This window comes from Ambystoma mexicanum, chromosome 3q (genome assembly GCF_040938575.1).
Source record: "Ambystoma mexicanum isolate Mex_15411 chromosome 3q, UKY_AmexF1_1, whole genome shotgun sequence".
Classification (NCBI taxonomy): Eukaryota; Metazoa; Chordata; class Amphibia; order Caudata; family Ambystomatidae; genus Ambystoma; species Ambystoma mexicanum.
In genome coordinates this window covers 1,229,504,993-1,229,530,256 of record NC_090926.1, presented here as the reverse complement: position 1 = coordinate 1,229,530,256, position 25,264 = coordinate 1,229,504,993, and the positions used below count along the sequence as shown (strand labels likewise).

At 45.2% G+C, this 25,264-nt stretch overlaps 1 protein-coding gene across 4 annotated transcripts in view; it reads right to left on the bottom strand.

The window, feature by feature from the left end:
• The window catches only part of LOC138447799 (coiled-coil domain-containing protein 159-like), a 1,059,213-nt gene that overhangs the window by 946,099 nt on the left and 87,850 nt on the right, over positions 1-25,264 (bottom strand). For 2 of the 4 annotated variants that reach the window (XM_069604155.1, XM_069604156.1), the window contains exon 2: positions 13,474-13,566. The exons of the other annotated variants lie outside the window; for them this stretch is intronic. In XM_069604155.1, the coding sequence (XP_069460256.1) occupies positions 13,474-13,533 (60 nt within the window). In that variant the 5' untranslated portion in view covers positions 13,534-13,566. The remainder of the gene's footprint in view (positions 1-13,473; positions 13,567-25,264) is intronic. 4 annotated transcript variants of the gene reach the window in all.

The following is a 25,264-nucleotide window of genomic DNA, read 5'->3' as shown; positions in this document are numbered from 1 at the left end:
ATGTGGATATTAGTATGCATGTATGTGAAGGGAAAATTAAGGAAATAATAAAGAACACAATAATGAGAGACTGACAAGAGCAATGGGAAAATGGCAGTAAAGCGGTGCAGTATTTTGTAAGATAGAAAATAGTTAAATAAGTAGTACAGAAAACTCATTCGAGGCTGAATCATGATTTACATAAAATAGGCACACTCAAAACTCCAAAATGTAGGCACTGTGGAGGAAGAGAAACTATACAATATTATTTGTTAGAACATGTAGTTTATGGAAATAAAAGAAAAATGTTGATAAAAGAATTAAGAAAATTGGTGATTCGGGATACAACAATAGACATATACAAAGAGAAGACAGGGAAAAAGCAATATGAGGAAAAACAGATTATTTTGAAATACAAGTCTTGTCTGGGGCTTGAGGGCAGGGATGTGCCTCCAAACCCCAGGGAGAAATAGTGCACAAGAGATAGGAGTGTAAGGAGTACTGCAGACAAGGAAGGATAATCAATAACTACAGAGGGCACCAAAGTCAGTGAACAGAAAGGAGCATGGAATGCAAACAAGACCAGCATGTTATGTTCCCACTTTGGGTGTACGCAGAATGGGGGAAGCGATTCCCCAAGGTCAGGGGTAACTCTAGCCTCCGGAGCTGGTTGTTATTACAGGACCCACTCGGAATGCTCCTTTGAAAGGAGCAGCAGGTGTGGAGGTCTGTATCTGCACCCTAAGGCACCAACAATGAAACAATACTCACAAGACTGAGTCCTGTACCGGTCCAGCAGGAACAAAACCGTGACTACCCCTGAAACAGGAACCAGCACACTGTTAAGAAATATGGAAAAACCCACAGGCCTTAGACGTGACAAAGGAAAGGGACAGAGATTGCCTGCCGGGAAAACCAAGCAGCCATACTCTGAACAAAGGAATTAATACAAGCACAAGTGAGGACAAGGACAGTAACAGAAATATCCAGGGAAAAAACAGGAAGTCAAAGTGAGCAAGATTCTGGACAGAGAACAAGAAAGAGCATAATCAAGAAGACGAGACTGCTGCCCAGGAATGGCCAGGTAATGGGAGCTGCCAAAAGGTGCATTATGAGATACGTCATTTGTGAAATTAAATAAGGGAGTACCAAAGTCTTGCAAAGCAAAAGTAAAGGAGTTTGTATTTTCAGTATGTGTCTTGTTTAGAGGTGCTTGCTAATAAACATGGCCAAAATATTTTTTTGTGAAGAGAATGGAGAAATGAAGAAGGGTAAAACAGTACTTCTTAACACACGATCTTTGGACAAACATGCTACAAATGTAAAGGATCACATAATAGATCATAATGTCAACATCATGTGTCTTACAGAGACGTGGCTGAAAATGTCTAGTGGTCCGAATATTGAACTTGCTACTCCTACAGATTATACATTTGTAAATCAGAATAGAGAACATAATATGGGAGGTGGGGTGGCGATTTTAGCCAGACAGAAATTGGGTTTCTTTCAAACGCCAGTTTCATTTACAGATTGTGAAGCGGCAATGGTGAAAATAACACCTACCCCTAATAACTGTTAATATCTTAGTACTCTATCGTCCTCCTAAAGCCACTCCATCCTTTTATGAGGAATTGTCAATCATCCTGGCAGCCATGAAAAAGCCTTTCAACTCTACCATTGCATTGGGTAACTTTAATAGGTGGTTAGGGAATCCTTTGGACCCTGAGGCCATGGGTCTGGAGCAATTGTTCAAGGATTTTGTCTTTCAGTCACTTGTAAAGCAATCAACTCACTGCAAGAGAAACATTTTGGACTGGGTGTTGGTTAGAAATCTTTCAGTTACACTGTCTGAAATAACCAGGCCCATGGTCCGATCACTTCTTTGCTAATTTGGAATATGTACTTCTGTCTGTATCTATACAGAAACAGAATGTACAAAGAAAGGTGGCGAGTAGATATTTTTTTTAAAATCAGCGACAGTGACTTGGAATGTATGAAAACACTTGTGGCATCCACGTCTAATGATGAAGCGCAAAATGAACTGACACCTAAATATAATATGGCCTTGACAAATCCGTTAGACCGTATAGCCCCACTTAGGTTGAAAACCCTCATAGAATGTACTAACAATCAAAAATGGTAATGACACGTAAACAGGAAAACGGAGAGCAGAAAGGATATGGGAGAAAAATCCTACTCCTGAAAATAAAGATTCCTGGAAAGTATTAGATAGGCTCTAAAGAAGGGAAATCTGTGAGGCCAAAATCAATTATTATAACACCCAGATAAAGAATTCCAACAATAGTACAAAAAAACCTTTTGTAATATTCAAAGACTTGGAAAAACCTAAGGCCCAATTAAATCCCTTTGCTCCTACTAAATAAGACTGCATTGCAGTCCAAAAAGCTTTTGCTAATAAAATACAGCTAGCTCAAAGCAAAATTGCAGAAAGTCACACGAGAATAAAGAGCAAAAATAAGGAAGGGAGTAAACCTATAAATATTACCGGATCTTCTTTTACGTTTCAGAAGGTAGATATATCTAGCATGATTCTTACACTTAAGAATATGAGGCCTATGGAGATGTCTGTCGTGTGAAGGTCATTCTGGACAAGGCTGAAATGTTTGCACCTTTCCTAATGCGCTTTGCTAATGCATCTTGCAAGGAAGTTCTCGACTGCTGTAAAAAGGTAATGGTTACTCCACTGACAAAAAAAACCAGGTAAAGACTGCAGAAATTATAACAACCTGAGACCTATTATGAACGTACCTTTCTTGCTCAAAATTATTGGTAAAATGGCAGCCATACAGTTGCAAGAATACATGGAGTCTACCAAGGTACTTCACCAATAACAATTGGGCTTTAGAGCCCACCATGGTACCGAAAGTGCCTTGATATATCTTCAGACAGGAATGGTGGCTACCATGGACAAGAGTAAATCGGGGATGCTGATGCTTTTGGACTTATCAGCAGCCTTTGATTTGGTGAACCATGATCTGTTAATAAAAAGGTTTGTAGAAGTAGGGCATTGTGCAGAAGCAGTAATTAAATGGTTGGACTCTTTCCTCAGGAACAGGATGTTTAACATCCACTGGGGGGATGAAAGATCTGAGCCAGAATGTATTGGCTGTGGAGAGCTGCAGGGGCCTGTCTCTCTCTGGCCTTGTTTGATGTGTTTTGTCTCACTCTGTGTGATCTTCTGGATGAGCTGGGCATTCGTTTTACCAACTACGCGGATGATACCCAGCTCGTCATGGAGCTAACTGGGGATTACAGCAAAGATTCAGAGGAGGTTTCCTTCATCTATGAATCAATCAAGTCATGGATGATGGACAACGGAGTGTGTATTAATGGATCCACAACCGAGTTTCTGCTATTTGGGTCCACACAATCACGTGCAAAACTGAATACATAATATGTGGGTTTCAAGATTGAATGACATCTGATCCGCACCTCCACAGAAGTTAAAACCTTAGGCATTATGCTTGAACCTTCCTTAAGTTCACACCAGTAGTGTTGTGAATAGAGTACAATATCACCTAAGGATGCTCCGGTTAATTAAACCATATCTTTCTCATGCTAAATGCATTACCTTGACAAGAGCAGTACTCATGCTGAGACTAGATAATTGTAATGCTATCTTGGCGGGAGCAAACAAGAGATGCACTCAGAGGATGCAGGTATTGCAAAATGATGCAGTCCGCATTGTAAAAAGCATCCCTAGAGGTGATCCAATCACTAAACACAGAAAAGACTTACACTGGTTGGCTATTGAGGAGAGGATTAGCTTTAAAATCAGTATCATTACTCAAAAGTGCCTTTATGGCTCAGCCCCGGTATATCTCCAAGATAGTGTACAACTGCAGCAGACTGCTAGGACTACAAAGTCAGGTGATACTATGCTCCTTCGCTGCCCCCGTATTAGACAAGTGAGGGGTGGCAGTCGTTCCTTTCCGGTGAAAGCAGATACAACATGGAATAAGCTGCCCATGGAGCTGAGGATGACTCCAGATTTACATCTATTGCAGAAAACGTCTGAATACAATTTTGTTTAAATAAATTGTATAAACCTTTCTGCCAAATCTGTCGGCTTCCAGCAATCTTTTTGTGCCCTGCTGTCTGTGGGCTCCGGCGCATTATAAGATAAATAAAGACACAAATATGAATAGGTATTGTTTGGGGTGGATCATGATGGTGAATTTCGCATTCCAATTAGTCCACAATGGGTGGCACTTGGTGTTCTGGTGGCACTGTCATGACAGGTATGAAATAGAAAAGTGGGGAAAGTTAGAAACAGAATTGAAGAAACAAGTAGGGGCGCAGATCATCAATCCATTGTCGAAATTCGCCTTGACGAAATCCTTAGAAGAAGGGTTGGTGTAAGTATGTTAGACAAAGCAGAATAAAAATTAAGAGTACCCATCAGACTGAGTCTTCCCCTTTCTTCATGGAGTCAATAGCCCTGAGCACGTCCTGTATTGTGATGTGTGCCTTCAACCCAGATAGATCCACTCTACCTTTTATCAAGTGATTGACCCTATTCAGAATTTCATCAATTTGTTGTGGTTCTACAGAAGTACACAGCTACTTGTAGGAGGAGGAAACATCTCTGCAATGTCCCTGTCAATGGTTACAAGCTCCTCCTGGCCATTCCTAAGCACTGCTAACTTAGCCTGCTCTTTTCCCATCTCAATGTACAGTTTTGGACTTTAGGGTTTCCAGCATAAGTAGACTTGGTCCTCTATGGCTGGTCTCTCACTCCCAGGTTTAAGAGGTTCCCATGCCCTTTCCCCCTTTGGCTGTGGTTGTTCTGAGGGCCTCCCTCACATCCCTTACCCAACGTCCTGACTCATGGCCCCTTCATCACCTCACTACTCCTGTGCCTTCCCATTGCCACATCTTTGTTCATCTTCCATCTGTGGGATTGGCCCCTGCCGATCGGGGGCTCACACCAGGCCCCTGCAATGGGCCAAGCTCAACCTCATGAACCTTCCTAAGATGACGGTCCAGGCTCTCTCTCTCTCTCTCTTCCCCCCAATGGTCTTCTATTGCCTCCTCCAACTCTCTCCTCTCCCTCACCTGATGTTCCTCTATCACCTCTTCCAAATATCCTTCCACCTCCACCTGATGTTTCTCCCCCTCTAGCCTTCAACCTCCTCCACCACACCTCTGTCTCTCCCAACAACTGCCTCCAAACATTCTCCTCACTATCCAACTTCTACCACGCTCCTTTAGAAAGCTTCTACTATAGCTTCACACATAGTTTAGGTGAGAGTCTGGGTTTATATAACCCAGCAAACCCTCCACTGTGGTTAGATATATTGTGAGGGTCTGCATTTGTGAGGATGGATAAGTGAGTAGCTCTGATTGGTTGTTTCTAAATCGGTGTCTCAGTGCGCAATTTGGGATTTACAGACAGGACCAAGCTTTGATAAGCTAAAGTCGATATGGTTGGGTTTTAGTTGCACCTCCTTCTGCCCAATTTGTGTCCTCTAAACCCCAGCCCCTCAGGATATGTGTATTCTAGGGCCTGTGCTCATGCCTTTCAGGAGTTTGCAGCAAATATATCCGCCCTCTCTAAGCTGCCAAAGGTTGAACATTGGTGGAACAAATGGGATTACCGTGCAAGGGCTGCCAGTGAAAGTATTGAGATTTAGCTGTCAGAGTGAGTTTGCGAAACAGTTTGCAGGAACAAATGTGCTAACACTATAGGATTCTGTCTGGGTTTGCGGTCACGACATCAGTGTTTCAGCCATGATGGCTGTTGGCCCTGCTTTGGTGTTGAGCCCACTACAAGTGGTAGTAGACCACCCATGAGGGCAGGGTAGACTTCAGGGCAAGGCAATACTAGGTCCTCAAGCCAGTACACACTGATAATGCTGAATGAGTCAAAAACACACCTGTGGTTACTTGTGGACCCATACAGAATTGATGTGAATTAGCATTCTGCAGTTGGACAAAGATTGATTTGCATATAGTGTTCTCATTCTGACTCTTTATTTATCCCTCTCCACATTTCTCACTTTGCTTCGCCTTGCACTCCACTCCAAATCTTTCACACCTACTTTCCTTTCTCCTGCCCATCCCAGGGATATCTGTACTTTTCAACTTCATCCTCTTGCACTTTTTAGCTTTGTTCGCTTCACTGCTGCTGTTCCTCCTCACCTGCCTCCACCTTTCTCACCTGCTCGCTTTGCTTTTCTGCTCTCTCGACCATCCTCTCTCTTCCACCACTATTTGCCACCCAACATCCAGCACATTATGCTGACATTCGCAGCAACATTTCTTTGGGCTATGGACCCACGCACTGAGTCTACCAATGACCAATGGCTGTTGTGCAAATACTCCCCACTGTGGCACCTGCATGTAAGCCTCAAAGGATAACTTTTTATAATGCACTAAAAAGCACACTAGCTGAGCTGTGTGGTGTGCTTCACACTGGTTATGTTTCATCGAATTCGAATGACATTTCTGACTGCAGATTATTGAGCCATAAACAGCATGGGTCTCCATGAAGAAGGGGATCCATCACCTTGCCCTTCACAATGCTTTGTTGCCACCGGAGCACACTTCATCTTCCTATACCCCTGCCAATCAGCTCAACACCTGATTTGTCACCAAAAGCAAAATGTGTCATAGTTTTGGTGCATGAACCTATTGCACAATACTGTGTGGAAGTGTACAGCAGGAACCCACAGTGGTGAGGCCAGATGGGTCCTGCTGTCACTGGCTGATTTCTGCCTTTAACAACCATGCTATGCTATCACAGCAGTTCAGGGGTTTTGAATAGAGAGAATGGCAACTTCTGTGGCTTCTGTTCCTCACCAGAAGCTTCTTGCGATAAAGACTTTAGCATTGGTGGATGATATTTTCTAAGGATTGTCAGGGTAATGGATTAAAACAACACAAGTAAGAGATGGGCAGTGGACCTTTGGGTTCCCATCCTAATCCTCCTCCAAGCCCTACAACACTTAGCAGGTGGTGGTCCTAGGCGCCACAGTCCTCCCACACTCATCTCCTAAATTAAGGCATGTGACAGTGTCTCAAGGCCCAATGTTATTTAGCATGTGATTTTGTTCCGAAAATAAATAATAATAAGATTAATAATAGTGAGTTTGTATGTAACGCTTAATGCCTGGCTACCTTCAGCTTCTAAATGGTGTAATAACTGGTATTATAATTACCCCATTTGAATGGTACTTAATTTATGGACCTCAGAAGGATGAAAGCCTATGTCAGCCCTGCCGCGGGATTCAAACTTGGGAAGTGACTGCTGCACTCAAAAAACAGAGCAACGTTTTACTCGTTTATCTAGCCACCCTAAATACTTATTGTGACGAATCTGGGGATGCCATCTCTTCTCCCCTAGGGGGGAGACCCCTCCCATGGGGGCGGGCCAGTGCATCCACAGTACAATAGTCCCCCTGGGGCTGGTGGACTGAGTGAGGATCACATGGGCGAGGAGCCCCCTAATGGGATTAGGGACAACTTTGTTCAGAGAACACAGTATGCCCACGCATTAGTACCCCTAAGCCCCTCTCTAATGATCAATTCTCCCCTCCCTTCATTTGATAATCAAATATCTACTATAGCCAGGTGAGTGAATCTAATATACTTGACAAATTTCAAACCTTAGAAACTGCAAAGCATGTTATATCTGACTCTATGACATGTACTGAGAAGAAGATGATGATCAGGAGTACAAGGATCACTAGGGAGAAACAGCATGAGCATTCTAGCTTCTCAATGTCTGAGAAGAGATAGATGATCAGGAGTCCAAGGAACAATATCAAAAAGCAGAATGAGCGCACTAGTTTTGCAAAGAACGTGATTGGCCCAAAGCAACTCCTTTTCCCAATGCAGAAGTTTAAATATCAGACAGCTGAGATGCAACAGAGAGACAATCCTCCAAGGAGGAAACCGGCAAACCGTGCCACGGCGAGGACAAGAGCCAGCTGGAGGGAAGCCGAGAGCGGATGAAGGGGAGAACGCAAGCAAGGTCCGGAGCACTGGCGAAGCACTGAGCAGGGAAAATGCACCACTGGGAAGAAGCAGACGTCAGGAAAGCAGCTGATGGCCGCAACAAAACCATGAAGGTGACTGGAGCCTCCAAAGAAGCTGCAGCCGCTCAAGAAACGCTGGTACCTTCCAGAGAGAAGCAAACAGGTACGCACGTTAACCAAGAGGTGCCAGGGATCCAGGGGAGCAAAGGGTTGAAGGTGGAGGCTGCAGAAAGGGAGTCTGGGACCCTGGGAACCAAGTGCGAGTCTGGGACACGCACCCATTTGAAAACCAGAAACAGAAGTCAAACCGAACATTGCGAGTCTGGGACTCGCACCCATATTAGAAACTGAAACAAAGCCAAATCAAAGATTACGAGTCTGGGACCCGCATACAAAGAGAGATCGCCTATGTTGGAACTGTTACTTGGCAGGAGAGTAAACCAAGCAACTGTGAATGTTACGAGTCTGGGACTCACACCCATAGAGTGACAGTCCATGAGAGGACAAAGGCTTGGCAGGAGAGTATACCAAGCCGGATTGAATATGCGAGTCTGGGACCCACATCCAAATGGGAAGTTTCATGAAAGGATAACTGCTTAGCAGGAGAGGGAACCGTACAGTTATATTGCGAGTCTGGCACCTGAAACCAAAATAAGTGAAGAGAATACAGTGCAATAAATCCTACACTTGGCAATGGGAGAGTGCCACGTTGGTAGGATAAATAGGAGAAGCACAATGAAGATATTCTTGTGAACTGCCTATTGACATTTTTGTTCAAGCAGTTACAGGTCTGAGAGACCTCAAAAGGAGAGGAACACTGTAAGAAGGATCCTAGGGGAAAGGACCACGACCTACTACCGGAATCCTATAGTTTCTTTGTTTTATTTGTCACTTGTGATAACCCACAGGACTGGGAAACATTTCAGTTGGTTAGATCCACAAAGAATACTACAAAAGAGGAGTCTAGGAGAAAGGACAACAGACCCTAACGTTGGAGTCCTACAGGTAGTATTTCTTTATTGTCAACTGTTTTTATTGCCCCAGAGACTGGGAACTTTTCTGTTGGTTGGAGTTACAGAGAACATTTTCCTTATCTCTGCACAGATGCTTCATGACATTACTTTTAGGGACAGATGTAGGGCTTTCAGGACACAACAGGGAAGAACTTTATAATTTGGACATTCTGACAATTTCACGTGTTTTCTTAGAGGCAGGGAAACCCCTCTTAGGTTTAGTGACAGAGAGGCAGGTTTCCAGCCCTTTTCATATAATAAATGTTTCTGCCAAAGCCATACTGAAGTCTTACTTTTGACCCCTCACAATATGCATGATGCATTAGTTATCAGTTAGACAAAGGAAATGACAGTTATACAGAGTAGTTCTAAAGAGGGAGGGTGTGGTACACGGGGAGAGAGTGAGGTGAAGGGGATAGAGAAGGAGGCGTTGTGGGGATGATCTGAGAGGAGGAGGAAAAAGATATAGAAAGAGGGCTGGCAGAAATTGGAAGGGGTTGTCGGGGAAGGAGTGCATGATACAAGCCATTGAAATAAAGTGAAGTGGAGGGCTTTTCTGTTCATGCTAGCAGTGAACCAATTGCATGCAGGGAGAAATTGCTTGGGAGGGAAGAAGCAGCAATGAGTGAGGTGGCTGACACAGTCAGCATGAGAGTGATGTAAAGTGCAAAAGAAAGGTGGAAAAGTGGCAGGGGTTGGTAGGTGGAACTCCACAGACAGATGGGAGAGAAGATCGGACAAGGAATGTAGAGAGGATCCCTGGGATGCATGGGTTAAACCTGGCAGCATGGGATTTGGGATGAGGCATACTATCTATCAATTAAGCCATAGATCGGCATTGAGTGAGAAAGGACAAGGGTGAACATGAAGTCAAATGCAAAGAGCGGGGAAACATGGGGTATGGTGTAAGGAAGCAGATCAGAAAACTTGATAGAGAGGCTGAACTGGAGGAGGAAGGTGTTAAGGTCAGCAGAGATCTGACTGACCCTTCAGGTGCGAGTCGGGCGATCTATGGGGCCAGGTTCCCCCAAATGCTTTGTGATGTGGGGATAGGGTGGTGTCAGGAGCATATTGAGGATAACACTGCTACAGTCCAAGAATCCAAACAAAATAAAAATTGGGAATTTGTGGACCTGGTATTCCCAGGCCCTCTGTGCTTGTCACAATTCTGGAACAATTAGAAGTCTACCAGAGAAGTGCAGAATGCTACTACACAGAGTGTAGAGCTGCATAAAGAAATACAGGGTCCGGTCCATCCATCCAAGATCCAAGATGGGGTGCCTATTGATGTCTCTGGCCACAGTGGAAATTAAAAAGAAAAAACTGATGACTATTGTGAGCACGGAGACAGGGCCGCTCCATCAATCCAAAGGGGCAGGGAGAATATTATTCAGAGCGGCTGCTCATTAGTGGGAATCCCACTAGGCGGAGGACTATAAAAACTCCAGTTGAAGGGGGGCAAGGTGAGGTGAGTAGCAGAGCAGTAAACAGGGGAGAGGAGAGGGTACGGATGGGACTGGAGGTACAGAAACTGTTGGTGCAGAAGGGCAAGGTGCAAAAGAAGTTGAAGGTGCAGTAGCAGTGGGGCATTTATAATGAGTGGTAGGTACAGAAGGAGGTAAAGACGTATTTGAAGATGTAGGAGGAGCCACAAAAGAAGCTGAAGCCGCAGGAGGGGAGGGTGTGCAAAAGGAGCTAAGTTTGCAGGAGAATGAGGTGTATAGGGAGTTAAAGATGCAGGAATATGTGCAGCAGAGGGAATAGAATGGTTTGGAAGAGGTAATTATCCAGAGGGAGATGGAAACAGAGTTTAAGGAGGAGGGAAGAGAGCAGAAGAGGTGGTTAAGCAGTGAAGGGTAGAGGCAAGATTTAAACCATCGCAAGAGGGAAGGTTGGAGAAGTGGCAAGGAGGAAGGACAATCATGTGGCATAGTGAAGAAGAGGTGAGAAGTAGGAGAGGAGAAGGTGGGAGGTCCCTTGCAGGAACAGGGATATCAATAGCCAGAGAGTAAGACAACACCAGTCAAACCATTGAATGGGGGACGTGGGAGAGGAAATATGAATGAGGCGAGATGAGGTATCAATACTGTTCTACTGTCAACAATGCTGTCCTAACTTACCTCACCACTGTGTATCTTGCTGAAATGGAACTTGAAGCTTTAACACACACAGCTACATACCTGCGGAATTCTTTGCCACATGCAGCCTGCCGAGAGGGTACCCAGTAACCAGGACCTCACTTGACCCTGGGAAACTACCTCTAGAGGACTGTTGTTTTTCCAAAGACATTACATGGTGGAGAGGAAGAGAGAACATTCTGGAAATGGGTTTCACATTTCAATGCACTATTTGTATTACTTAAAAAATGGATTGGCCCAAGAAGGGACCCAAGAGGCTTTGGTGACAGAGGAAAAGCTAAAAAGGAGCCTGCAAAATCTCACAAGAATGTTACCATGAAATTGGGAACTAACCTAAACTAGAATAGTGGAAAAGACTCTGTAGTAGCACGACATGCTAATCAGAGACTTATCTGCAAGAGGAGCAGGAACCATCATCAAGACAACTAGTGGGGAAGAGTTGTACCATAAGGTAGATGCAGCCATTGGACTGCTTTAGTTTGTTAGAGAGGAAAATCAGAAAAGCATTGTTCTAGCTTGTTCCGATCCTAGAAATTGTGAACAACTGATACATACTAGATCTACTAAAAACTATTTCACATGTTCAGTGGCAATTAGACCATGACATTGTCACAAAAGGTAAGCAACAATATCAGAACGGTTTCACTGCATAGAAAAGCTTGTTGTAAATAGAGCATAAAATAGCTTTAGGGCAGGCCAGCTATGTGAGGAAGCTGGGTGGGTTAGCATGCTCCCAATGAAGCTGCGAGCAATCCATCAAAACAAGTAGGTGTGTGAAGGTGAACATGTAAGCAGTAAAACCATATGAATATAGGGCTGGATGGGGAAGAATATCAAATGTGCAGGGCAAGTAAGCAAAGTGTGACACATCTCAAAGAGAGAGGGAGAGATATCGGGGAAGGTAGATTAGATTAAATGGTCAGGCGAGTAGGGAATTCTAGGATACAGATTGTTTCAGAGTTGGTATTTCCAGCAGATAGCCTTTCAGAGAAGGAAGCCTCCCAATAGAGAAGGTTTGTCTTTCACATACTTCGGGATTTGGGATGGAGGTATTTGTCGGTGAGACAGACTCTCAGAGATGAGTCATACTACAATAGGAAGACAATGAAGTGTAATCAGACCCGTAGTGACGTGGTTGTAATAGAGGCTGGCAGGGATCAGACGAGTTAGAGAATTATGTACCACCTGGAATTGAGCTTGGTTATTTCTTTTAAGAGTAATTAGACTAACAAGGAGAGCCTTTCCTTGGTCTAATCTCAAAATAATTAGTATTTTGAAAACCGAGTGCAAGTTTGCTCTGGGATGAGGTGGCTCATATTCCTAAGTAGTCGGAGATGAAACTGGGCATTTATTTAATATATTATTGATGCAGCAATTACAACACAGTCTTTTTGTTCAGTTTCAAACCAAGACATTTGGCTTTGGTGACTAGGTTGCAGGAGCTTCCCAAGTCTGTCACGGAGGTCATTCAGGTTGAATTGTGAGTAATTGAATGATCATAAAAACATCAATTATTTCCAGGATACTTGGACGACAACATGTTATATTGCCTCGAGTGACCCAAAGGTTATCACAACGGTTGTATTCACTGTCACAACTCCCGCCTAGTGCTGGGTCTGCCCATTGTATCCTCCATTGCGGACCTTCTGCCTAAATGAGCAGCACTCAAAGCATTAAAGGTCACAAAGCAGGAAACTATACTGGACACAGAAAATTCCAAAGGAACGTGTGCTCGCCTTCTTACAGCTTGGAATATTATCCAAGCACAGCCTATTTATTTCCATGGCATTTAGGTAATGTACATGAAGTCTATTCCTGTGTTCCCATATTTTTTGTTAGCCTAAACCTACCACATTTTGAGAGGCTAAACCCCCAGGGATGCAAGACAAGAGAGTCTCATGGTACAAAAATGTCCACCACCTTTATGTTCAATGCAACGGAATCACACTTGTGGGTACAAAAGTAATCAAGCATTTAACATGTGAATCTGGAATACTGGAATTGATTCAGGAGGCAACCCAAAGGTATGCAGTAAAAAAGAAAGCATTGCCAAATACCATGAACACACAAGGAAAAAGGGGGAGCTGGGTGCTAAGCCTTCCATCTTGGATTTCATCCATTACACAGTGCACTACCTAGAGGGACACGAAATTGGAAATACTTAATTTTTGTGAACTCTCACGGGACCCAAACCTTTTGCCATTGCACCCAAATTTATATGGTGTACTTCCTCGATTATCTGTCATGATAGTTCACGTTTTCCTGTTAAGTGAGTGGCATCTTCCTAAAAGACCCAGAAGATGACAGGCCAGTAGGAATGAAATGTCTCTAAGAATTTACCTTAGCTGAGTTGCCTCTGCACCTGGAGCTGAAAGACTGTGAAGGGTTTGCGCATGTCATCTCACTCCAGGAACCTTTGTATTGATGTGTCCTCTGCAAGGAACCAAAACGGAAAAGAAGTCAGTGTCTCTGCAAGGGATGTGTGTCTCAGAAGGACAGTTCAGAAATACAGACTTGAGAGTACTAGTGTGGGGTGAGATGCAAAGTATGGTTGGATGCTTGTTTCTTGGTGGATTCCTGCTAAATATATCTGAATATGCGTGCAGCTAGATGGCGAAACTGTGAAATTTAGAACAGTGTTGCTACAATAAAAACATGAAAGTAGGTACTGGATGCTGAAATGCCATAGTTAATTCTCAGATTCAAACTAGTTTATAGGGCATGGAGATTTTACCAACCGGTTGGTTCCTCTGAAAGGCTGGTGTGCCACATGTCATGTGTTACCTTACATGCCACTGGCTGTTCTCCAACCAGCTGCAAAGCATTTCAGAAGCACTAACCTTGTTGGGAAGTATCTTATTTTCTTATATGTCAGTTAGCCCAAGACACAATCAAGCATTTGGGTCTCAATTTATGGTAAAAGAACTTTGGTTTGCATTTCAACCAATGTGGTCTCGGCCAGTTTTGAGGTTTGGGCGTGGGGCTGTAGAACCTTTCACTTTCTGCCTCTAAGAAACAGCACTTTTCTTGCGTTTGATTTTGTGCCTATTAAGTGAACCGTCAGAGGCCCTAAACACTATCTACTTTTTCTTAATTATATCTTCTGGGTTCACTGCCATCACTTTTTTCGGTCATGTTAGGGCACAACCTTATGTGCAGTTGTTTTGGGAGTTTGCGAGGTCATCATAGTATGGGAGCTATGTGGTTTAATATGTATATATTCCCTTTGGTTTTCCTGTCATTCAAAACAGGTTCACACAGGAAGCATCCTATGTGCTTGATTTTGATTCTCCCACATAAGTATCTAGTATTGCTCCATTGTATGCATCCCCTACTCCACAGTTTTCCCTCAAAATTATTGAGATATGCTCATCAGTCCTATCCTCATTTCGTCCATGTAGATATCATGGTATGGTTTGATTTTCTTTGCCCTTTTCTAGGGATTACTAAGATCGACTGCCACTCCTTTGCTGCTTTCTCTTCACAAGGTTAAAAACTCTCAAGGGCATATTTTAGCAAAATGTCTTTTTTTCTGGCACTTTGTGCAATGTCTCCCGCTGGCTGGAAATTCTCTACTGCAGGATACGTGTGCATGGCTGCCGCTTCAGAGTCGCCCTTTCTGGGCCTTACTTCATCTGATCCCAGGTTATACTTAGAGGGCTCTTCACAGCGGCTTGGCTCAGTTTCACTTCCTGCAAGGTGCCTACTGCAATACTGCACAGCATTCATATTTGCAGTGTGGTGAGTTCCACGCCCTCAATCGCTGTGGTTATTGCTTTGCAGCAGCTTCTCCTGCATTTTACACCTTGACACCGAACAACCAGCAAATGTCCTATCATTGTGTCACCAAACTTAGTCTTGCTCACCAACTCAAAATATGGTCAGGAAATCGTCTATATAATTAACAGGCAGTTGTCTTCCTTTGTATAACCTTCCTCTCAAAGGCCCGGCCCTCCCTTGTTGGGCAGCTTCAAAGCATCTGAATGTTTTTGTAAGGTAGCATTCGAAATATGTACTAATCCTTCATCCTCAGTGCATTCTCTAATAGGGAGACTTCTCTCATCCTATGAGTGTCTTGCATTTCATATGTGTCAAAGTACACTTGGAAGCTGATTTTCCACTGCTGTGTCAGTGCTGAGGGAGTCCATTTTGTTGCTAGGAAGGCTAGAAGAGTTCTCACATGTTGCGTCACGCTTTGTTCAAAGCTTTTAGTTTACTGTCCGGATTTCTCTGAATCCTGCTTCCTCAGCTGGTGTTCTGACTGCTGGATGCACTGAGCATTGCCCCTGATGTGATTTTTGAGGGTTCATCCAATAAAGACATGGGGAGGAGAGCAAATTATAAATTAAGGCTTTATACACAAGTTACATGCGCTAGCACCTCTGCTCAATCTCATTGGGATGCTCCACATTCCCAGCTCTGTGCACACTAGAATTCCCCGTCTTATGTCTTTCAAGTTTCTTATGTGTTTTTGTTCGACCATGGCATATGACGATGATGAAATGCGTAGGGCCTAGGTCAGTAGTGCAATCATGCTTCCTGGCGATTGTCCGGGGACTGCCTAGTGTACCATATAAAGAGACAAACCTACTCCTATGAGGACTGCTTCCAAACCTTAGGTAAATACCCTAATACTTGTGCACACCAATGTCTTGGTCCAGGTACTGAAGTGTTGGAGAACAATCCTATCTTTGGCTTCCTCTGTCCCCTGCTTGTTAGGCAACAGCCTTTCTGGTATCTACCAACAATGGATTGTCATACATGAACAGAATGGAAGTAAGAGACAAGTGCCCTGAACTGATCTGAAAGACCTAACAATATGAAGCCAAGTAACTGATCCTCAGGGTCACTCTGCGATAGATAATACACTGTGTGAAATATTCTCTTTATATGCTTGATACCTATGCAATGCCCAAGAGAGGTTTTGCATGATTGCATAATGGATTTCCGACACATCTTGGAGCAGGGAGCCTCACCCGCATGATGGTTCTAGTTCGGTGTCTCTTATCAATGCAAAGTCAAACCCAGCCTCTTATTTGGGAACTACAACCATGGGGATAGCAAGACTGCTTCCTCTATTAAGTTGTGCCTCAGCAAGGTCCTCAGTTTGTCTTCCACCTTTTGCTGGTGGTATACTCCTACTCATTTCAGGCACTGGGGGATAGGCTTAACAACTGAGTTGATGTGTAGTTTGACTTAGTTGTTCATCAGCTTTCCTAAACAGTGGATCAATTTTGGGTATTCAAACTTTATCTCTTTAATTGCCTTGGTTCCGGGCTCGGATCAGGTTCTTGGGCCACCCGTCCTTTTCATCTGCTTTGAATGCTGTGATCCACGTGGTGTTGCGGTTTACTCCTACCAGTCACGTTTGTAGGGTGATGCAGATACTCATCAGGCACTTGCAGAGTGATGCGCTTTCAAGGATGTACAAAATCATAGTCAGGAATTTCTCTTTGTAGGTTATTCAGCCAGTGAATTAGCCCCAGTATGTCAGTGGTCCCTCCCCACTGGTAGATCTTCATATGGCGACATTCTAGTTTTCTTATCCATTGCTTAGTTATGCAGTCACTGGTTCTGGTTAGATGAGTCATCAACATGTGTGGTCGGGCATCCCTGTAGATGACTCCTAAGTGGTACTTCCTCCCACACCTGCTGCATCATTGGCCTAGTTCTGGACATAGCCCTTCATGTGGGAATGATGCTTCATACAGATCGACGTAAGAGGTTTGGAGGTCTCTGGCCAAGGCTTGGGCCTCATTGAGCTTTCTCTAGTTAGTTTTCTCTGAGTATGCCGGTCAAGTGGCACAGCGAGTAGAGCACTCGCTTTGACATTGGTGCAGAGTCTGCTAAGGCAGGTTCAAATCCCGGCAGGGCCAAACTCAGCCTTTCATTCTTCCGAGGTCGATAAATGAGCACCACACACCGTGGGTAATAATAAGCAGCGCTCAGATACTTGAGGGTTCGTAGCGCTATATAAATGCCAAATTATTATTATTTAGAGGCTCGCCCTAAGTGCAGACAAATAGCTGCTACTTTCTCATCTTCCTTTGCGGCATTCATCTTGGCTTTTTGAGAGTCCACTCTTTCACAAACCCTTGCTAAGTAGAGGAGTTATTCTAGGGGAAGGGGTTTCTTCAGACATCATTTACAGAAGGCAGAGTATGTGCCCCTTTCAATCATCCTCCGGAGTATAGCTTCTTTGTCTGATACAGTTCCAAACTAGGAGTGAATTAAAGTTCTTTGAAGTGTGGTTACAACGCGGTTGTAGATCCTCCTGAGTAAAAGAAATCCCATAGAACAGGGTATTTGACCCATGTTCATTCTCAGAAGAGGGGCTCCCACACGCCTTTACAAATTCATTGATGTTCTTGCCACCTTGCTGTTGGAACTAATTGAATAATAATAATAATGTATTTCTTATATAGCGCTACACACCCATAGGTCTCAGAGCGCTGAAACAACAGAAGACATTATTATTCCACAGAGATGTACTCAATTTATCCACTTTGAAAGGATGAAGGCTGAGTTGACCCTGCCGGTATTCGAACAAGCCACAGCAGGCTGCAGGGCGATACATCAGGGGGTAGCGCTTAGCTCACTGTGCTATCTGACCAGCTGACCGAATAAGAATCATTCATTATCTTTGTTCTGCTGTGTCATGATGTATTTGATCACAGTGCACATGCTGGTCCACCACTGGTTGTGGGTCTAGGAGGAGTGTGGTGGCCTTGCCTGTGATGTTTGCAGAAGCAGCCATGGTTGAGCTGCAACCGGTATCATTTGTATATGGGCCTTGGCAGATTGTGACATGTAGGATTGCTGATGTGGGAGCGGTAAAGCTGGGTATCTCTGGTATCAGGCCTCAGAGTGCATAGTGCATCTCGCTGCATGAATGACCCGGGTGAGGTCCTCAAATGCCCACAGCTGGGCCTCGGATCGGCAACGTCTTCTAGATCATGCATCCATGCAGGTGGCTAGCCATTGGCCAGTTGGTAGCATCTTGTGCACAGAGCCTCTGCTTCAATTCATGGCACTGCCAGTGGTGCCCACTGGCTGGGGGTGCTGGTGGTGCACATGTCTGTGGATCCTCTCGTGACCAGATGGCGTGTTCCAAAGGAAAGACACACAGGCAGCCTACATATATTTGCAATATTGCTTTATTCCGTCATTCAGAGTGCACAACGAGAAGGCAGCTGTCCCCCTTCACATTTTCAATTCTTCTTGTGGAGGGTTGGTCCTACCCGTCCCCTATATCCCCTTCTGTCATGAGCTTTCCATGGAGCCTTCAAGGTAGGAGCCTCTATGGCAGACCTCAAAACCTGCACTGCCACTAGCCATTGCCTAATGATATTTGACTCTTGATGAGTAGGAAATGGTGTGATATGTATATGTGGAGAAGTGAGGAGGGGGCTCTTGGTAAGCAGGAAACAGTGTGCTATCCCTAGTAAGTAGTCTGTACATTGTAACCCCTTTCCATGAGACATAACAGTGTATTATATCTCCTCTACTACTGATAGCGAAAGCCAGGTAGAGTAGACCAATCCAGCAATCAGGTTGTCTAGTGGTTGTGACTGAATCATTACTGACCCAAGTGAGTTTTGGACCAGGTCCCAGTAACATGCCAAAGACAAACTATATAAAACACTGGCACACCTCACATGGCATGGCATACTTATAGCAGTAGAAGGCACAGAGTAGCTGGGACCAACAGTTAAGCATTACCAGTGTCTATCACCAAGTGAAACTTCATCCTGATTACAAAACGGGCATCACCTTCGTGACTCCCTTTGGATCATTACAATACACAGGAATACCCTTTGGGCTCTACTCTGCAGCATCAGTTTTCCAGAGGCTCATGACAGTAACTTTAAAGGGACTCAAAAAGGTGAAATACGTTCAAGATAAAATACTAATTCTCAGGATAGAAGAGCAAGACCCGAACAAGACCCTAGCAGAAGAGCTTCAAAGACTAGAGAAAACTGGCTTCTGTCTGACTAAGGACACATTTATATTCTTAAGAGTCACCTACAGCAGAAGGAGAGCCAAAAGATGGTAATAAAGGTAATGAAGGTAATAAAAGATGTTTCAGACCCTCAAGACAAAGAGGAGCAGAAATCCTTCATGGCAATGGGCAAATACGACGTGAAATTTGTGAGAGACTTTTACTGTAAAAACAGTATGCCGAACAGTCAGGATGAATGATAGCGAGGTGACTGACAGGTGTTACATCTGACTGAGCCTCTGGAGAGACTCAGGCACCCAGCGAAAATAAGAGTAGAGACTTAACCGAATATTGAGTGTTAAGAGAAAGAAAAAACCCTGGGTTTACCCCTAACCCCAGCAAGTACTCGCAAGGTTTCCCCTGACACTGATTGCTGTGCTGAACTTTCTTTCTGAAGGTTTGCCAGTTATTTTTTTTTTTATTTGATTCAAATTAATGATTTTTACAAGAAGAGGTTGTAAAATAGAAGAACTACAGCTTTTGTATTCAAAAGAAAAATCGTGACTCGAGTTCTAATGCGAAACTGAGTTTGTTTGCTGATTTAGGGAACCAAGAATCTGTTTCAATGTCTGTGCTGTGGCGATGGTCCAAGCTGTTCTTTCGCCGCTAATCAGTCTTCCCCACCACAGTTCTTCGTCTTGGATGCAAGAGGCCGACAGGTGTGGCAAAAGGTACTTTGCACCAACTGACTTGGTTCCCGGGCAATTTAGGAGTAAGTGCCGAATTGTTTCAATCTCCTCGTCATTATGGCAGAAACGGCATTTGTTTGAGTTGCTTTGTCCTCTTACTGGCAAGATCTCGTGGGTTTCGAGGAGGTTTAAGCGAGCCCTCCAAAAAAAGTTCCTTACTACTTTGCTGGGAAATTATTCCAAGTAGTTCGAAATGGAGTTTAGTTTGCTCGGCTGTAGGGGAAGGTGACTGGTTGATTAAAACTCAGCTGCACGATCCAGAGTCTTTATCCAGTCGAGTTCCTCCATTTTCTTTTTTATTTTCATCGGGTTTTGTATTAGCTCAGCCTCAGATGAGTAAATTTCGTTCAACTTTAGTTTGCAGGCTGTTTCCCAGGTTTTCAGCATGCTGCATCGCGTGCCTAATGTTTCTTCTCTAATTATGTCTAAGATGTTTGGACGGTTGGGTAACAGAGTTTTCCTGTAGAGCATCATACTGTTTCTTTCAATGGTCGCTTCCAACGAGAGAAGAGCTAGTTCTATTCTGATTAGTAGCATTGAGGTGGAGTGTGGAAGGCCCAAACAGAGCGCAAAAAAACCCCTTCCAACCTGAGCCAAAGCTTTGTGGGTGTTTGCGGTAAAGCCTCTGCAGCGTAGGTTAGCGATGGAACCACCTTTGCTCGATAAAATCTTATCATTGGGACCAGAGAAAAAAGGCCATATTTATTGTCCAGTGCTCAAGCTTGGGCGGATAGTTTCCTTACTTTTTCCAGAAGAGTTTGGTGCTGCACTGAGTTTGTTTTAGAGCAGTCGAGGGTCACTCCAAGATATTTGAAATGTTGGACTTTTTCAAGGGCTACCCCTTCAAGGAACCAACTCAGTTGTTCCTTTTGTCTTTTCGATTTTTCCAGAGCTAAAATCTTTGTTTTTGCCACATTAATTTGCAAATTGTTGACATGTAGGCTGCCAGGTTGTCAAGTTGGCGTTGGAGGCCAATTGGAGTAAGGTCCATCAGAATCATGTCGTCAGCGTACAACAGGCTTGTTGTTTTCTTCGAGCCCATGGAAGGTGGAAAAGCTTGGATGGTGGATTCTGAATCCTTGAAGTCGCCCATGTAAGCTATGAAGAGGGCCGGGGCTAATGGGCAGCCCTGCTTGACTCCTCTTCCAGCCGGGATTACCTCCAATAGCAGACCAGCTTGATTTAGTCTGACTCTTCGCCTGGTGTTCTTGTGGAGGGCGTGGATAGGTTGAAGAATGTCACAGGGACAGTTCCACTCTCTGAGTTTCTTGCATAAAGTCTCTCTATTGACCTGGTCAAATGCTTTTGCCAGGTCAATGAAGGCCACAAAGACACGGGGGGCCCAGTCGATGGTTTTACTCTTCAGCGCACTCATGAACATAATGTTTGCCGTGGTCCGGATATTTTTGGTGAATCCGGTTTGTAAGGGATCTGCACATGGGGCATTTTTTGCCCATAGCTGGAAGTGTTTTAATAGGAGGGCTCCAAAGACCTTGCCAATTACCTCAAGTAGAGCGATGGGACAGTAATTACTTGGCTCCTCTTTGCAACCCTTCTCGAATATTGGGACCACGATGGAAGTGGTCCAGGAAGATGGAATTGACTTTGCCTCTAAGCATCGTTTGAAAATCGCACTGATCAGCATCGACCATTCCTCAGGATGTTTTTTGAGGTCCAAATTAGTAATACCATCTGGGCCGGGCGCTCTGGAGGGTTTAAGTCTGCGTATAACCAGGCTAGCCGCTTCAGTTTCCTGAGATCTCAGCGTTTCTCCACCAGAGTCTTGCAGTATGCATGGCTACGAGGTCTGGGAGTTGATCTGGCCTTGTTAACAGACGATGTATACGGGACCAAGAGAGGCTGATAGTCCGGGACTACAAGGGTGTCCTTTGAGAGTTGTGCTTCAAGTCCCCTTTTGTAGTGTGTTGTTATAATCACCAGGGATCTGGCAGACAATTTGAGGCGATTTCTTTGCTGGTTGCACTCCACTTGATTTGGTGTGAAGAGTTTTCGGACTGAGCATGATTTCCACTTGATAGCCATTAGGTTATGGTCCCTGGCGGTGCAGTTGACTACTTCAAATGAGGTGGCTTGTGCAGCTAAGGGTCTGCTTACAAAAATATGGTCGATGTCAGCGAAGGAGCTTCCTCTCGCCCAGGAGGGCGCTCAGTTTAGCCTCGGAAAAAGGTCACCTGCATTGAGGAGAGCTCTTGATGACATTAGGGCAAGCCACTTGTTGCCGCTATCTTCTGTGTGTGAGGGGGCCGTCAGTTGTGGGCCTGTTTCGTCGTTTGAATGACATGTGGCATTTAGATCGCCACATTATCACATAAGCGGCTGGATACTCCGCGAGGGTTTTGTCAATAGCTTGTTCGATCATCAAGAGAAAGGTCTTATCATCCATGGCCAGAGGATTCCAGTAAGTATTCATGATGATCAACAGCGATGACGAAGACATAGGGCCTCATTACACGGATGGCGTTAAGGGATTACCGGCACCGGTAAGGGCACCTGTGCCGGTAATCCCTTAGCGCCATACTATGAGGTCCCTCAGCGGGTCCCGTCCTTAACGTTAACGCTAATAGCGGTACCGTTATTTGCTCCTTCCCCATTCCCATTTGAGCCCTATAAGGGCTCAAATGGGATTGGGGAAGGGCCTTGGTGAATGGGGAATTACCGCCCCGCCAACCTTGGAATGGGGCGGTAATTCCCCCATTCACCAAGGCGGAATCGGTAAAATACTGGCGGCAACCATGGCGCTAATAGCGCCATGGTTAACGCCGTCTGTGTAGTGAGGCCTATAGTGCTTGCGCCAGTTGGTTTATCCCATCGGAGTGACGTGACAAGAAGGTATGTAGATGTCATCAACGTTTTCGGAAGATGCAGCCCACTGTCTGAACGAATCGCAGTTATAAGACCTGAGAATGGACGACCCAGGGCCCCTTTTTTTGCTGGAGCAAAGGCTATGGCATATCCATCCATTGTTGGTTTCTCGAGTATATCGAAGAGACCTAAGTTTAGGACGCCCTCCTTAGTCAGGTGGTGAAAGCCCCTTGTGTTCCAGGACCCCAGAGCTAGGTCCTCTTTCGCCGGAGCTAGTCGATTGATTGGGGGGTCCAGAGGGAGCCTGGCACATTGCTTCCTGTTGATTGTGAGGGCCTTCCGAATCCAAGACCAAAGTTGGGCAAGAGGTGCCTGCTTTGTTTTTAGTTGGGATGCAGTTTTGTTTGGGTTTGGATCTTGTGAGATGGTTCGCTGGATTTTGTCCAGGGGTCCATTTGGAAATCAATCTATTCTCAATGGATCTTTGTAATCGGTTCTGCCCGATGACTTTCCCTGCTCACCTGGTTGATTTTGTTGGACGGAGCACGAGCTCTGGCGGAAGCTGGATGTCGAATCACCAGAGAGGTTGGTTCCTGTTTCTTTTAGCCGATTTTCTTTGTGGGTTTGTTCATTGATCATCCGTGATGGTGGTTTAGAAGGGGCAGACTCATGATGAGCGGGACTTTTGGTGTTTAAAATGCCCTCGACCCGCTCACTTTTAAGCAGAGATGGGCCATTTCCTGCTAGTTCTAGAAGATCAAATCCAAGTTTCAAAATGTTTTTGGTGGCGTCAGAGATCATGTTTTTAACCGAGGTAGATTGTACGTGGAGATAAGCAGTCGCTTTTTCCCTTCATGGATGGGTTCAACCAATACAATGTCGTCAGTCCTCAGTCGCCACAAGGACGGAATACATTTGAATAGGTTGAGCTCGAAGCCATGATTTAGAATAATGTATTTCTTATTATGCAGAAGTTGTTCTAATTTCAACGCTCAGTCTTTACTCGTAAGGAAGATTTCCAGTTTACAAACTTTGAGTTTAGCCTTTGTCGATGTGGGCTTGCTTTTTCTGGATAGGAACCTTGGGGGAGCTTCTTCAATTTGGGGGGCAGACAGTCTCGGGTGACATGTACCCATTGGTTCTTGCTGGATTTAGGGTCAGGAGACGGGGAGCGAGTTCTCGACTCCTCACGTCTATTATCTGAAAAAGCTTGTCTCGAATGCCCTGCTCAGTCTGTGTGAGTAGAGCGTCGTAGTTGCTCCTCGTTTCCGCGGGGCCCCGGTGGGTTTGGCAATACGTTTCTTACAACGATTTTCCCGGGTCTGGAAGTGAGAATCTTCAACTTCGACAGTTCTTGATGAGGGGATGTCCTCTTTCACCTCTGACACAGAGTAGACACTTAGGTTCATTAACTCGTCATCAATGTCTGATTCCACCGGCCTGTTTGGGGGTGAAGGACAGGAAGAGGTTGCATCGCCTCCGTGCTTGCAGTTAATTGAGCGGCCTCTGGTTACGCTGGCTTTGGCACTCGGGGCTTTTTTTGCGAGCGTTGGTTTCAGGAGCCAGATTGAAGGCCCCCTCGTTATTTGATGAAGCCTCAACTTGCGGCAATGGCTGCATAATGGCTGGCAGATCCTTTGCTTTCGAACCGTCAAAAATTGAGAACTCTTTGTTTGAAGATGTGATCTAGTATGCACCCCGACCTCGGCCTCCCCAGTACACACACTCTCCTCACCTGAGCTGCTGGAAGTGTCAAGGTCTTGCAGGTGGCGTCTCGCGAGGTAGTCCTTCTGTTTTTTGGGAAGATGGTGCTTGTCACGGAGGGAAGCCACAGTGACTGCTGTAAAAACTCCCTTCCGGAACCAAGCCAGAAATCAGGGAAAAACCCCAAGGGGAAAAAACCCTGCAGTGGAGCAGTGACGCTCTTCAATCCAGATGGCAGTATGGACCGTTGGCTATGGTCGAATCCGAGGCAGAGTACAGTGTCTGTAGCAAAGGGATAGTCCAGATGCCAGGAGTGCAGGAGTAGCAGTGTACGGGTAGCTGTGACCAGTATGAGGCAGGAAGGAAGGCTGGACCTGGAAATGGGACCGCTGGATGAGGTAGAGCCTCAGGGAAAGCAGAGAGGCCAGGTAAGGAGAGGGAAGGAGAGTAAGGAAACAAGCGGCAGGAGCCGCAGAGGAGAGAGAGACCGGCAGAGCACTGCTCCGCGTAGCGGGGGAAGGAAGGTGCCGACTACGAGGATCCAGAGAGTATAGAGGGAAGCAGAGGCACCAAACAGCACAAGTAGGAAAGTTTCTGTAAGAAAGCCGAAGCCGGAGGACAGAAACAACACAGCGTGTTAACCCGGAAGCAGGAAACATCCAGAGGAGGGTTGCAACGCAGCGTCGTGCCGGAAGGCGGAGCCTTAAATACGACCGGCCGCGCTGCGCTGCATCGCTGGAGATGCGGAAACAAAGAGGGGACTAAACTCTACCTCCCCGTCTCCAGCTCCAACGCGGTTGCAACCGCCAATCTCGGCTGCGGCCGGCCTGGCGGATGACAGTATGCCCCTCCCTAAATTGCACCCACCCCGGCTTCCCCGGGTGGAGGCGATGGAACTTGGCAAGCAAGCAAG